Source organism: Babylonia areolata, chromosome 1, assembly GCF_041734735.1.
Source record: "Babylonia areolata isolate BAREFJ2019XMU chromosome 1, ASM4173473v1, whole genome shotgun sequence".
Taxonomy (NCBI): domain Eukaryota; kingdom Metazoa; phylum Mollusca; class Gastropoda; order Neogastropoda; family Buccinidae; genus Babylonia; species Babylonia areolata.
The window spans coordinates 59,593,218-59,608,217 of record NC_134876.1 but is presented as its reverse complement, the minus strand read 5'-3'; the positions used below and the strand labels follow the sequence as shown (position 1 = coordinate 59,608,217).

At 41.1% G+C, this 15,000-nt stretch overlaps 1 protein-coding gene across 9 annotated transcripts in view; it reads left to right on the top strand.

Moving 5' to 3' along the window:
- LOC143284829 (cadherin-23-like) overlaps positions 1-15,000 on the top strand; it is a 73,796-nt gene that overhangs the window by 56,030 nt on the left and 2,766 nt on the right. For 5 of the 9 annotated variants that reach the window (XM_076591917.1, XM_076591927.1, XM_076591891.1 and 2 more), the window contains 7 exons: positions 1,861-1,985; positions 2,924-2,964; positions 3,553-3,613; positions 3,913-3,966; positions 8,265-8,443; positions 10,699-10,732; positions 14,893-15,000. The exon at positions 14,893-15,000 is cut by the window's right edge and continues 2,766 nt beyond it. In XM_076591917.1, the coding sequence (XP_076448032.1) occupies positions 1,861-1,985; positions 2,924-2,964; positions 3,553-3,613; positions 3,913-3,966; positions 8,265-8,443; positions 10,699-10,732; positions 14,893-15,000 (602 nt within the window). Of the gene's footprint in view, positions 1-1,860; positions 1,986-2,923; positions 2,965-3,552; positions 3,614-3,912; positions 3,967-8,264; positions 8,856-10,698; positions 13,080-14,892 lie in introns of those variants that run through there. The other 4 variants (XM_076591964.1, XM_076591957.1, XM_076591948.1 and 1 more) reach the window with 4 other exon arrangements.

Genomic DNA, 15,000 nt, shown 5'->3' with positions numbered 1-15,000 from the left:
TAAATTAAAAAAATTCCATGCTTAGCAAAAGAAGTTCCTGTTTGAACAAAAAATAATAATAATGACTCCTCTTGTTGTTGTGTCAGAATAAGAGGTCAAAGTGCCAAGTTTTGAGAATACAAAAAAATATAAATATAACAGTAAATGCAGTTTGCATATAATTAGGCTTCTTTTTTATTTTTTTGTGCCCATCCCAGAGGTGCAATATTGTTTTAAACAAGATGACTGGAAAGAACTGAATTTTTCCTATTTTTATGCCAAATTTGGTGTCAACTGACAAAGTATTTGCAGAGAAAAAGGCAATGTTAAAGTTTACCACGGACACACAGACACACGGACACACACACACACACACACACACACAAACACACACACACACAACCGAACACCGGGTTAAAACATAGACTCACTTTGTTTACACAAGTGAGTCAAAAAATTGTTAAACCCGCTGTGTATGTGAGTCTTGAACCCACAGACTCTTGTTTCCTAGTCGGGCGCGTTTATATGAAGCCACAGCTCCGCACCCATTTTACTTCATTTCTTGCGCGGGTTGGTTGTGGAAAAAAAATAACCCCTCCCCCATCCTAATCTGGACCCCTGGTTTTATTTGTTCGGTCGTTCATCAGTTCCGTTGTATGTCTTGTCTGGTCACGTTTTCCACTCTTCCCACTCTTCTCATTCTCTTCGTCCTTATTTTTGTTGCTGTTTCTTGTTTTTTTGTTGTTGTGGGGTTTGTGTGTGTGTGTGTGTGTGTGTGTGTGTGTGTGTGTGTGAAAAGCTCTTCAAACTTCCAAATTGTGAATTGAACACAGCAAGTTTGGGGAACGAGGTTTAGTTTCACTGGCCCTCCCCATGCCCACCCCTACCCCCAAATGAAATGGAACTCGTTACCACAAGGTCTGCCAAACACACCAACTCTGATGAGTGCATTGGAAACCAACCCCAAGGTGTCTGTCTGTCTGTCTGTCTGTCTGTCTGTCTGTCTGTGGTGTTAGTGCACGAATTGATGTGGAGTGTGTAAAGCGCATTTTGTTGTATTGCGTGGAGATTAAATCAAAATAGAATAGAATAGAATATGTCTTTATTACCAAGTGTACCGGGGTCACAAGGAATATTGGGGATGGGAGTGGGGGGGGGGTATAGTACATAACAAGACACGAACATAAATTGAAAATCATACGCAAACACAGATACAGTAGAAATTAGGATACATACAAGTGTATATCAATATAAAAACTTGTGCATACTCACACATGCACGCACTGCACACACACACACGAGCGCGCGCACACGCACACACACAAACACACACTCTCTCTCTCTCTCTCTCACACACACACACACACACACACACACACACACACACACACACACACACACACACGTTTGAACAGAAGCTACATATTACATGTAGATGGGGCTGATGACTAGATCTTCAGGTAGATGGTTGTTGGTTGCACAGTTCTATTTATCACACTGGATTTGTTCGGGAGACAGGGCATTGACTGCTTTGGGGGAAAAGTTACTGGCGAAGCGATTGGTTTTCGTCCTTATACTTCTGTACCGTCGACCAGAGGGGAGCATCTCGAAAATCCCAAAAGCTGGATATGATTCGTCCTGGCTGATTGATTTTGCTTTTGTGAGTAGCCGCTTATAATGTCTTCTAGAAAAGTTAGATCGGCCCCGGTAATCTTGGTGGCAGTTTTTACGATTCTGTTAAGGCAGCCAGTTGTGCAAATGACCCTATGATTGTAAAACACTCAAGAGCTTGGTGTCTAGCCGAGCATAGGCGCTTATGAAATAATTATCCATATCAGCCACTCCAACCAATAGGTCTCTGTGTGTTTTGACTCTTTTCAGCAAGTGCTGCAACTTCAGAAGAAGGAAGATGACGATGCCCTATTGAAAGCCTTCATCATCGTCACCGTCATCCTGGTCATCATCCTCATCGTCCTCATCATTGTCCTCATCAGATCCATCCGGCGGTTAGTCGATTCATCACCGTAACCATGATGATGATGTTGATGATCATGATGATGATGATGATGATTATGCTGATGATAATAATCATGATAAAATATTGATAATGAGAAGAACTCAGAGAAAAAAAATATGAAGCAGTAGTAGTAGTAGTGGTGGTGGTAGCAGTAGTAGTAGAAGAATTATGAGAAAATGAATTCGAAGCAGTAGGGGGAGTAGTAGTAGTAGTAGTGGTAGCAACAGCAGCAACAGCAATAATAATGATAGTAGTAGTAGTTGTAGTAGTCGTAGTAGTAGGAGCAGTAGTGATAGTAGTAGTAGTAGTAGTAGAAGAAGAAGAATTATGAGAAAAAGAATGAGAAGCAGCAGCAATAATAATTATAGTAGTAGTAGTAGTGGTTTTAGTAGTAGTAGTAGAATTACGAGAAAACGAATACGAAACAGTAGAGGCAGTAGTAGTAGTATTGGTAGTAGTAGTAGCAACAACATAGCAACAACAACAGCAGCAATAATGACAGTAGTAGTAGTAGTAGTAGTAGTAGTAGTTGTAGACGTGAAAAACTACAAAAAAAGGATGTTGATAAGTATTTATACTGATGGCCAGAGCGCTATCGCCGTGCCTCAGTACGGAGAGAAAAGGGCTACAGAAATTAACCATATAGGGCACAGTAAACAATTACAAGCAAAAACAACTGAAATGTGTCGGTGACAAAGTGCACACACACACACACACACACACACACACACACACACACACACATGGAGGGGGATATTTACGTACATTCTTATGTTTCTTTTGTTGGTTTTTTTTGTACTTTTGTATAAAAAATATCATTAATTTTTGTTTTTAAGAACCACTTTTAAAAGTTGTCTAAATTCACTAGTGTGTGCATGTGTGTATACACATGTGTGTTTGTTTTAAGCTTTCTTTTTCTTTCTCCAGGTACCGACGACGACTGAGGGCAGCTACAACTTCAGCTTTTGGTAAAGGGAAGCTTTTTTTTTTTTAAAAGTATCGAGCGTGTGCAATGTGGACGGAGGGGGATGGATATAAAAGGGGGGACGGGGGGGGAGGGGAGTGAATGTGTATGTGTGTGTGTGTGTGTGTGTGTGTGTGTGTGTGTGTGTGTGTGGTCACCTACCTTTTCTGTTTATTTGCTTGTTTGTTGTTAACATTCAAAATCAACACTTAAATTGAAGGTATACATTCTACTGAATGAAGTGAGGGTCCATAAATGTTTGAAGGAAACACGTGTCGGGCGGGGAGGTGGGGAGGGGAGGTTGCGGGTGTGGGGGGAGGGGTTGTGAGCATGCAAGTGGTGCGTTCTTGAGAATACACTACATTGTCGACTTGTGTAAATGGATGAGACTTGTATATATGATACTTACATGCAATGTTCGTGTTTACGTACATTCTTATGTTTCTTTTGTTGGTTTTTTTGTACTTTTGTGTAAAAAAAATTTTTTTTTTTTTTTTAAAGAACCACTTTTAAAAGTTGTCTAAATTCACTAGTGTGTGCGACGGAACACTTAACAGAATTCGTTTATTTTCATTCCTGCGGTCTGTTGCAGTGTCGACAAAGGATGAATCGAATAGCTACGTTCCTCCTGGTACCAACAAATATTATGCGGCGTAAGTTAGCATCAAGTTATCGTGTTCTCTCTCTCTCTCTCTCTGTCTCTGTCTCTGTCTCTCTCTCTCTTTCTGTGTGTGTGTGTGTGTGTGTGTGTGTGTGTGTGTGTGTGATTATGGTACATGTAGACATTTGATGAATGTGTGCGCGCGCGTTTGTGTACGTTTTCACCGTGCGCGCGTGGTCGTGTGAATGTAAATGCTCGCGCACTCCGATGATACTTAGATTTAGATACGTGAGACTTATGAAACAGCAGGTGATAATCAATGCTTTTGTTTTACGTTTGTTTTTTTTTCAGTGAGAACCCGCTGTTTGGCAAAGATGTGAAACCAGTCTTCATCGATCGGGTTAGGTAAGTACACTGTGTTAACCACACAGTGAAGGTGATGGAAACTAAGATTTTGTCATCGTTAGATACTGTATTGTATTGTATTGTATTGTATTTCTTCTTCTTTTTTTCACAGCAGATTTCTGTGTGTGAAATTCGGATTGTTCCATCATCTTTCATCTCAGGCTCAGGCGACCCTTTCTTTGTTTTGTGTTTTTTTTCACACCCCAGGACTGGGTTGCACGAATGAGGCGATCTTAGCAGCGCTAAGTTTGCTTAATTAAGGCTAAGAATGCTCCTAAGTATGTGGAATTTATCGTGAAGTCGGGAACATTCTTAAGTTAACGAAAAGCTAAAATTCAGCGCTGCTTAGTTCGCTCGTGCAACCCGCCCCCAGGACACTAGCTTGATATGAACGATCATTGATTGATCCTGGACATCCACCAGCAAGCGAAATGTTCACTCTTTTCCTCCCCGCCCCCCGCCCCCTTTCCTTCCGTAGCCAAAGGTCAATGACCAAGGAATTGATAACTGGCAACAAGGAGCTGCCCCCCCCCCCCCCAACCCCCCACGCCCCCCACCCCCAGCCCCCGAACATTCCCCGCGACCCTTCCCAAGGGAGAAGGGAGAGGTCTTTTTTTCTTTTTTTCTTTTTTTTTTTTTTTTTTTTTGCTGAACAAGCAAGGAACTAAATGCCTGTTGTCATGAGACGCCGTGAGTGGAGTCGGTTAAGCGTTGGAGTTATGGTCTGATTCAGTTGTTCACCAGTGATCAGGGTTCGAGGCCCCCGTTTCGACACGGTGTTGTAATAGTTTCCTTAGGAAGGGCGCTTTACTCCGATTTTCCTCATTACTCAGCCCAGGTGTGAATCTCCTTCTTCTTCTTTCCGTTACACGACCAACATCGACTTGCCGATGACTCTGTCGTGGTTCATGCGTGTTGGGTATTTTCGTGTCTCCTCTATAACCCACCGAACACTGACATGGGTTACAGGATCTTTAACGTGCGTATTTGATCTTCTGTGTGCGTTTTCACACGAAGGGGGAAAATCTCCCTCCTTTACCCACCAGGCGCAGTTACTGTGATTCGAACCCCGGACCCTCAGATTAAAAGTCCAATGCTTAAACCACTCGGCTATTGCGCCCGTGAATGGGTGGGTATACCTAACTTCGGTTGGGAAAGTTTCGAACGGCGTAAGGAGAGGGTTGGGCCCCGCCTTCCTATGGCGAGCCCTAGATATAGTGGATATGAATTCACTATCCTGATGGCCATGAAAGGTATTGGGACCTTTCGCTCTATAACATATCAGGAGTGCCCTCCATTGTCACACAGTCAAACCAGTGCACTGTCCGTCCCACGACGAGAAGGACTAGCATGCCCAGCAGGATCAGGTCCGATTCGCCTATTCCCGATTTGCCTACTCTTTGATGGTGTTATACTACCACCCGCAGTGGACTCTTGAGAGTTTGACTCTTTGTCCTGTTTTGCCTAACCATCATTGCCGTTTCGCCTAATCAGTTTTTCTCTCTATTGCTCTCTCACTCTTTCTCTCTCTCTCTCTCTCTCTCTCTCTCTGTCTGTCTGTCTGTCTGTCTTTTTGTCTGTCTCTCTCTGTATGTCTGTATCTTTTTCTCTCTCCATGTATATGTCTGTCTATCTATCTATCTATAAACCAATATGTCTATCTATCTACCTGTCTGTCTCTCTCTTTGTCTCTGTCCCTCTCTTTCTCTCTCTCTCTCTCTCTGTCCCTCTCTCTCTCTCTCTCTCTCTCCCTCCCTCCCTCCCTCCCCACTCACCTACACGCCACTCACGCTGACAATTCCCTTAAGTCTGAGACTCCCCGGTCACAAAAGTTTATCTGACCAGAAAACCTGTGATAAGGGAGAACGCATAGTACAAACACACTGCCACACGCTCCATCTCGACCAGCTTCTGGTGAGGCATGTTGACGGTGTGGGCAGTGACAACAATAATGAGAATGCTTCCTTCGTTCGTTGTTCTGTTTAACGTCTTTTCACTGTAAGTGATATTAGACGAGAGTGTATTGCTGGGTGGGTTCTCTTGGCTGGGCTTCGTACAGGTCATCTGTTATTTGGGGAAATGCTTGCTGCCAGCCAGCCGTGCTTTGGGAGAGATGTGTGGGTGGGTTGGTGTGTGTCAGTGTGTGCGTGCGTGTGTGTGTGTGTGTGTGTGTGTGTGTGTGTGTGTGTGCCAACGGTGAACACAACAACACGCAAGATCGCAGGTTTATCATGTGAATCGGATTGGATTGGGTTATTGTATTCCTTTCTCGTCACAGAAGTCTGTGTCTTCTTCTTCTCCCTCAAGGCCTGACTGAGCGCGTCAGGTTATGCTGCTGGTCAGGCATCTCTTTAGGATATGTGGCGTAGCGTATATGGATTTATCCGAACGCGGTGACTCCTCCTTGAGTAACTGAACTGAACTTCTTCTTCTGGTGTCACAAAGTCAGTTTGCATCTGGTGAGAAATCGAGCTCTGCTGACCAACATTTCCGTGCCGGTTGCTGTATGTCTTAGATCTCTGTATTTGTGTGTGTGTGCGCGCGCCGCGCGCGTGTACTCTGCAATAATGTGAAATGCTTTATAACAGTCATGTTGTTCACTGAAACACGGGGAAGAATATGTCACTGCCAGATTAAAATTTTCTATTACTGTGAAACCTACATCGTAGGCGCCCAACCCCGCTTTTCATAAACTCCACCCGTAGAAGTTGGGAGTCGGCGTTTACTGGTTGATGTACTGTTTATGGTAGCCCATTCCCATAAATAGTTTCACCATAATTATAGCACTGGCTGGGCCGGGAATGAGAGAAAAAAAGGGGAAAAAAATAAAAGACCACTGAAACAAGATACCGCTTTATGGAGTAACGTCATGCTCTCGCTTGGTTTTTCAACGACATCGACATCTTCGTGCATGCGATCTGTTCTTTAGATGTAAGTATACACCACCTTGTAAAGAATCACGACCACAAAAAGAAAACAAGAAAGGCAAGACCTTCAAGACTTACTTGTGATACACTTTAAAGAAAATCCAAGTTTTTATGTATTGAGTATAATGAATTTACTGTTATATTTATATTTTTTGTATTCTCTAAACTTGGCACTTTGATCTGATATTCGACCCAACAAAGGATCTGTCATTATTATCATTTTTTGTTCAAACAGGAACTTCTTTTGCTAAGCATGGAAGTTTTATTTATTGCAAACGTTTTAGTGTAGATAGCAGAACAAGGGAAATTACTCTGCTGGGAACTTAGTGTGCTTTAAACTGATCTTTCTCATCTTAAACATTACATTTTGAAATTATACTCAATACATAAAAAGCTTGGATTTTTTTTTTAAAGTGCATCACAAGTGAGTCTTGAAGGCCTTGCCTCTCTTGTTTCAAAATTTAATGTTTAAGATGAGAAAGATCAGTTTAAAGCAAATTAACTCCACTAGCATTACAGAGTAATTTCCCTTTTTTACTATCTGCACCAAAACGTTTGCCAAATAAATAAAAATTCCATGCTTAGCAAAAGAAGTTCCTGTTTGAACAAAAAATGATGATAATGACTCCTCTTGTTGTTGTGTCAGAATAAGAGGTCAAAGTGTCAAGTTTAGATAATACAAAAATATAAATATAACAGTAAATGCAGTTTGCATATAATTAGGCTTCATTCTTTATTTTTTTGTGCCAATCCCAGAAGCGCAATATTGTTTTAAACAAGATGACTGGAAAGAACTGGATTTGTCCTATTTTTATGCCAAATTTGGTGTCAACTGACAAAGTAGTTGCAGAGAAAATGTCAATGTTAAAGTTTACCACGGACACACAGACACACAGACACACACACACACACACACACACACACACACACACACACACACACACACACACACACACACACAGACAACCGAACACTGGGTTAAAACATAGACTCACTTTGTTTACACAAGTGAGTCAAAAATGAGTTCATTACAATTCCTTCTCTTTTTAATCCAGAGTAGCCTATAATGTATTTTACCCTCTGCACAGTTTTTCTTTAACCCTAAATGGTTGGGTGGAAGAGGGGATTGTTTACTAGAGACAGGACGTGTATAAGGTATACAATTTTTCAGTATTTTAATTACAAGCCATGGAAGAGGAGGTGGGTTGTTAACTGGAGACTCGGCGTGTATAAGGCATACTACTTTTCAGTATTTTCATTGCAAGCCGCTTGTTAATTAGCGCGCACCAAGTAATGTTTTACAGGCAGGATAACCCTAAAACATCAACACAAATCCCTAACTCTCCTGTGACACCCTGTGTACCCCCCCAGCAGCGACAACGACTCGCTGGACGACAACGCCGTGGTGGGGGGGCCTGGGGACCGTGACGGCACGGACCCCGGAAGCTCGGACAACAACGGCGGCAACAACAGCCCCAGGGAGAAGAAGGAGGAGGAGCAGGAGATGTACCTGGAACTCTACGACGACGACGACGACGACGAGGGCCCAGGTACGCACATCAACCACCTGGCTATGGTTCTGCAGGAGTACGAACGCGGCGACAGTCAGGAGGAGCGAGGAGAGGAGGAGGAGGAGGGAGGGGGGAAGGAGTCTCAGTCCTCCTCATCCTCCTCCAAGCCTCCTCCGCCTTACCGCAGGGGGAGCGACAACGGAATGCGAGGTGGGTCCCCCTTTGCTAACGGCCACGTCAAGTCGGACAGCGGCTTCAACGAGAACGAGGCGTTCGAAGGAGACAGTCCGACGAAGACCCCGCCCCACCGTGGAGGTGGGGGTGGCGGGGGGTTGGATAATCTGCAGTATTCCGATATCTGAGGTGTTTTCGGGGTTCGTGGTTGGTAGGAGTTTTCGTTTGTTGTTAGTTGGTGGTGGTGGGGGTTGTGTGTGTGTGTGTGTTTGTTTTGTTTGTTTTGTTTGTTTGTTGGTGATGGTGATGTTGTTGGTTTGTTTTGTGTGATTGATGGGGTTTTGTGGTGATTGAACTTTTGTTGTTGTTGTTGATGGTGATTTTGTTCTTATTGTTATTTTGTTATTGTTGTTGTTTGATTGTTTGTTGTTGTTTCTGTTATTGTTTTGAGTGATTTGGTGGTATCTTGGTGCCAGGAGTTTTGTTGTTGTTGTTGTTTGTTTTGTGTCAGTTTATGTGGCCAGTGAGGTTGTGATGACTGTTGCATAAGGGGAGAGGGAGGGAGGAGGGTTGTGTGGGTGGTGGTGGTGGATGTGTGTGTGTTTGTTCGTGTTTCAGTTTAGCATCTTGTTCTTTCAAGTTATACCAGACGTTGCGCGCGAGTGTGTGTGTGTGTGTGTGTGTGTGTGTGTGCACGCATGTGTGTATGTGTGTGCGCAGGTGTGTGTGTATGTGTATGCATGTGCATGTCCATATGCGCGTGCGTTCAGTGTTGATCACCTGTCTTTCAGAACTATCGTACCCTGTTTGCTGTTGATGATGGCTGAGAATATATTATGATTATAACATGGAGGACTCGTAGACCTCAAGTTTTTTGGGGTGGTTTTTTTCACAACTATGGCAGAGAAATGTTTGTATATAGCACGTCGTCACTCATGCACTTGGATTTCGATAACTTGACTTTCTTCTCCGTTTTGAGCAGTGATGACTGAAGACGAACATTATGTGGTTTTTGTTGTTGCTGTTGTTTTGGGGGGTTGTTTGTTTTTTCGCTTATTAGGAATTTTTTTTTTTTTTTTTGTGAAAGTACAATACTGCTATCAATGAAGATTGGAAAGATTGGTGATAATGCTAATGGTTATCATGATCATAATCATTGTCACATATAAGTATAATCTAAACATAATTATAACGAATCATTTTTATACAAGCGCACACGCATTGAGCCTATAATCTAATCAATCTTATTCAATTCTAAGGTATGATAAGGTTAGCGATCACAGTTATATGCCTTGTTTGGGATACATTTTGAGAAAACTTTCATATAATGAAAACATGGGGTGAAAGGGGTGGAATGCAAATGCAAAAAAAAATAATAATAATGGTGTAGGGGGCGAAGAATATAATTAAAATATTATACATAATCTGAACATTCATATTTCAGTAGGTCTCAGTTATACTACTAATTATGGGTTGACATACAGACCGCAGTTATGATACACTGTATCCAATGAGAATCATAAAGTCTGGTCTGAAGGATATTACTTTTCATGGCAAAGATTAAATACATTTCAAGTTCATATTCTCAGCATATAAACTTAAGTGTAGTAGGCTTGAAACCGTTCATTCACTTGTCTCTATCTCTGTCTCTGTCTCCATCTCTCTGTCTCTGTTTGTCTGTCTGTCTGTCTCTCTCTCTCTCTCTCAATCAAGAACACAAGGATTGTGTGCATATGTCCCTGTGCCCCCTCTCTCTCTCTCTCTCTCTCTCTCTCTCTCTATATATATATATATATATATATATATATATATATATGTGTGTGTGTGTATGTGTGTGTGCGTGTATGTGTGTGTGTGTGTATATGTATGCACACACACACACACACACACACACACACATATATATATATATATATATATATGTGTGTGTGTGTGTGTGTGTGTGTGTGTGTGTGTGTGTTTAGATAGATAGATAGATATATGTATGTATGTATATCTGCATGCTCCCCCCCACCCCGTGTATGGAGGACGTTGTTGTACTGCTGAATGGACATCAAAACATTTGTCATTGCCATTGTCATTGTCATTGTCATGGTGTCTCTGCTTGTTCATGCTGCCAGGCACTGCCTCAGGACAGTCGACAAAAGACTTGTGGTAACACTGTCTTGATTTTCTCACCCCTTCGTCTGAACCATTGCCTCTGCTTCTCCAATTCTCGCTTCAGTATATATAAGGCTGTGGAATTGGAGATGGAATGGTTAGTCTGTCTCAAACAGAGAGGGAACTCTTTGCAGCCAAAGAGATAGCAATTCCTTCAGAGACAAGATGAAAGGGAAATATATGTGACATATATCATCGTCACAAACTCCGAGAGAAAGGAAATTTATAGGGGGGGGGGGAATACTTCAACGAGAGGGATGGGGAGGTGGAAAGATCATTGATGAAAGTCTACGAAACATCATTGAAACTACTTACGTGATAAGCACAAGACTAAAATAAATGAATGCAGTTAAATCGAACTAATAAAATGAAATATGTTACTTCTGTTGTTTTTTTTCTCTGGGTGAAAGCCGGGGTGCTTTTCTCGGAGAGAGCGCTAGCCAAAAAGCAGTGCCACTCATACATGTTTTGGTGTTTTTTTTATCTGTCAAGAGTATTCCTTTTATTTTCAACGTGGAAATCCCTGGTCCTCATGTGTGAGGAAGGTTGGGGACTATACGTACAAGTGTCGGAAGTCCTGAGACTGTAGAGAAAGGAAAGGGGAAGCAAGAGATGATGCAGAGATTGATTGATGCCTTGTAGCATAGTCGTCGGGAATCTCCTGGGTAGTATTCAGAGATAGAGCAAAGATTTCACAACAACCTTCACGGCCTCTCACAAAGTCACTTGAGAGTCAGGCGACTCACGTTCTGTGCAGCACAGAATCGGTTCAGTGTGTATGTATGCGTGTGTGTGTGTGTGTGTGTGTGTGTGTGTGTGTGTGTGTGTATGGTTTTTTGGTGTGCGTTTCGTGTGAGAGAGAGAGAGAGAGAGAGAGAGAGAGACGGAGACAGAGAGAGTACGATCATGTGTAAAAAAAAAAAAAAAAGAGAAAGAAAAAGATATACATATACAAAAATATTATTTTAAAAAAACACACATAATAGCTCAAATGAATAAATAAATACACAAATACATAGATAGATACATCTCTGTCAGTGTCTGTCTCTGTTTCTCTCTCTCTCTGGGTCTTTTTGTTTGTTTGTTTTTGGGATTTTTTTGCTTTTTTTTTTTTCAAGAGGATATATAATTTTTAGCAGGAGATGTTGCTGTAGATGGAATGCTTATCCTGGAAGCTATTTCTTTTCGGGGGAGCTATGCATAGTCTGTGATTATATACTTATTCATTTCATCGTGCTCGTTTACAGAGGAATTTAAAGGTTTTTTTTATGGTTTTTTTTCTTCCTAAAATATTACCATTGGTTCATGCTTGCTTATATATACACTTTTTTTTCTTTCTTTGTTTTGCAACACTACCCATTCAACACGTTATCTGTTTACTCCATATCATTCATGGCCTTAGTATACCTACTGCCTTACTTGGGTCATAATTCACATGAGTTGGGATTAACGTGTGTGTGTGTGTGTGTGTGTGTGTGTGTGTGTGTGTGTGTGTGTGTGTCTGTCTGTCTGTCTGTCTGTCTCTGTATCAGTGTTTGTGTCTCTGTCTGCATACTGTGAGTTATATAATAATCATTATCACTATCAATTAACGATCCGTGCGAGCAGGAGAGAGAGAGAGAGAGAGAGAGAGAGAGAGAGAGTGTGTGTGTGCTTAAATTAACGAATGAATGAATCTTTATTTTCCAACGGTGAAGACATTAGCACTTTTGGCCGATTTAGCATGTTAGTGCGTTCATTTTCCAACAAACTCAAGCTGGATCAGCATCAGTTAATGTTTTGATAAACAATGATCAGCCATATATTCCAGAACGATCATCGAATTACCAATAGATATATCTTTATGAATGTTAGCTGTGTGAGGTATGGCATCTTTTCTTTTTTTATTTTTCTGTTTTTTAATAACTAAAGACATTATTTGTGTTTACAGGCGTCGTGCATATGTGTCTGTATCAGAATTTGTGCGCCACACACATGCATGTGTGTGTGTTCGTAAGTGCGCGTGTGTGTGTGTGTGTGCGTGTATGTGTGTATGCGTGCATGAGTGCGTGTGTGCGTGTGTGCGTGCGTGCGTACTGCATCACCCGTTGTAAAAATCGGACACACAAACAGAAACATACAACAAATTCATGATGAGTTTACATTGCTTACCTATTTGTATTTTTGATCTGTTCGCTTGATTTTCATTTTGCATTTTGCAGTGGGGACAGCAGGTTTCTTCTTTCTGTCTTTTTCCTTTGTGTGAGTGCGTGTGTTTGTGTGTGTGCGTGTGCTTTTGTGTGTGCGTGTGCTTGTGTGTGTGTGTGTGTGTGTGTGTGTGTGTGTGTGTGTGTGTGTGTGTGTGTGTGACGTACGTATCACATGATCATAAGCTTAAGACCTTTGAAACGAATTCTTTCTCCTAAAGTTAACAGTTCTCCTTCTTCTTCCTTGTTTTCACAGGAAAAAAAAATCTTTGTGATTTATTTATCGAAGAAAGATTCGTTGTTTACCTGCATTTGTTTTCCTCCACAATTATATCGTGTACATGGTCAAGGACATTCAAAATCGAATCAGTAACTCTACTTATGTTCGGCTGATTTTCTTTATGCTCTACGATTTTTCAACGATCTCTTAATAACTAATGTCATACTGAACACACCATTTCTCGTTTGTGGATATAACTTACATTGATGTAATTATATCATCGGAGTGTATATTGTTGTTTTCGTCATTTGAATTAATGTCTAGTTGAAAAATCACTTCCCTGTTCAGAAAGGTGCAGGTGAAACCGTGTGTTTCGAGTGTTTCACGTTCAGTTGTGTCATTGAAATAGACGTACTGGCATAGCATTATTGTTGAAAATGGATGCAGAGTGGAGCGTTGTGTGTGAAATGTATGCCAAGTATGATTTATTTAGTTTTGACAAATATTGGAAATCAGTTGTGTTTCTGTCTATGGAAGTCACGATGACTCATACTGAAAAGTAATGATGTGTACGGACGGAAATCCTGTTTACCTTTTTTTATATTATCATTCATGATTATTCGCTATTCCCTTAATGCCATCCACATGATCATGTTCTGTTGTGTTTTTTGGGGTGTTTTTTTTTTTGTTTGTTTTGTTGTCGTTGTTGTTGTTTTTCTTCTTTTTCAGTTTTTTGTTTGTTTTGTTTTGTTCTGTTCGTTTGTTTGTTGTTGTTGTTGTTTTTTGTTTTGTTTTCTTTTTTTCTTCTGATGAACATTTTTTTATTTCATTTTCAACATCAAAAACAGAAACAGTGACATACGACCAGAACGAAAAAAAACAAAAAGGTTAAACAACACTATTTCCTAATACTAAATAAATCAGTTGGTATCCATACAGATACATAAATATCCACATACATGCATGCATACATCTAATTCGGTTGAGACGATAAACCGAGGTCCTGTGTGCAGCATGCACTTAGCGCACGTAAAAGAACCCACGGCAACAAAAGGGTTGTTCTTGGCAAAATCCTGTAGAAAAATCCACTTCGATAGGAAAAACAAATAAAAGTGCACGCGGGATTTTTTTTTTTTTTTAATGGGTGGCGCTGTAGTGTAGCGACGCGTTCTCCCTGGGGAGAGCAGCCCGAATTTCACACAGAGAGATCTGTTGTGGTAAAAAGAAATACAAATACATACATACATACATACACACATTGTTACAAGCATATGAACTTATAGACAAGCACACAAACATATTGGCACCTGTATACACGTATTTTTTCTCCACTGATATTTGCATGTAATGTATGCAATAAACGTCATAGAATAAACATCCACGCCTTATTGCACGTTGAAATCATTATTGCTGTCCTTTTTTGTTGTTGTTTTTTGTTTTGTTTTGCTTATTCTTTCTGCATTTCACTCTTGCCCCTAGAAATTCTATGCAGCAATATGCATGTATTAAACGAGTGATAGATAGGTGTGTATGATAAGATTTTTTTCCCTCTCTTCCTTGATTTTGATTCGTCTCAGTCAATATTGCCAACATTCATGGAAAATGAACAGAAGGGGGAAATAAACAGAAAGCATACATAAGAAGAAAGTGCAGTTTGGTTATTGTTTCTAGTTCCAGTTCAAACGTGTGTGTGTGTACGCGCGCGCGCGCCTGCGCGCGTGCATATGTATATGTGTATATGTGTGCAGTGCGTACCGACTACAAGACCTGAAAGAAACAAAAGAATGGGAGAAAAACCCCAAAAACCTCAACCATCTATTCAACACAGTCATTTCAACCACTCTAGGAAGACATTG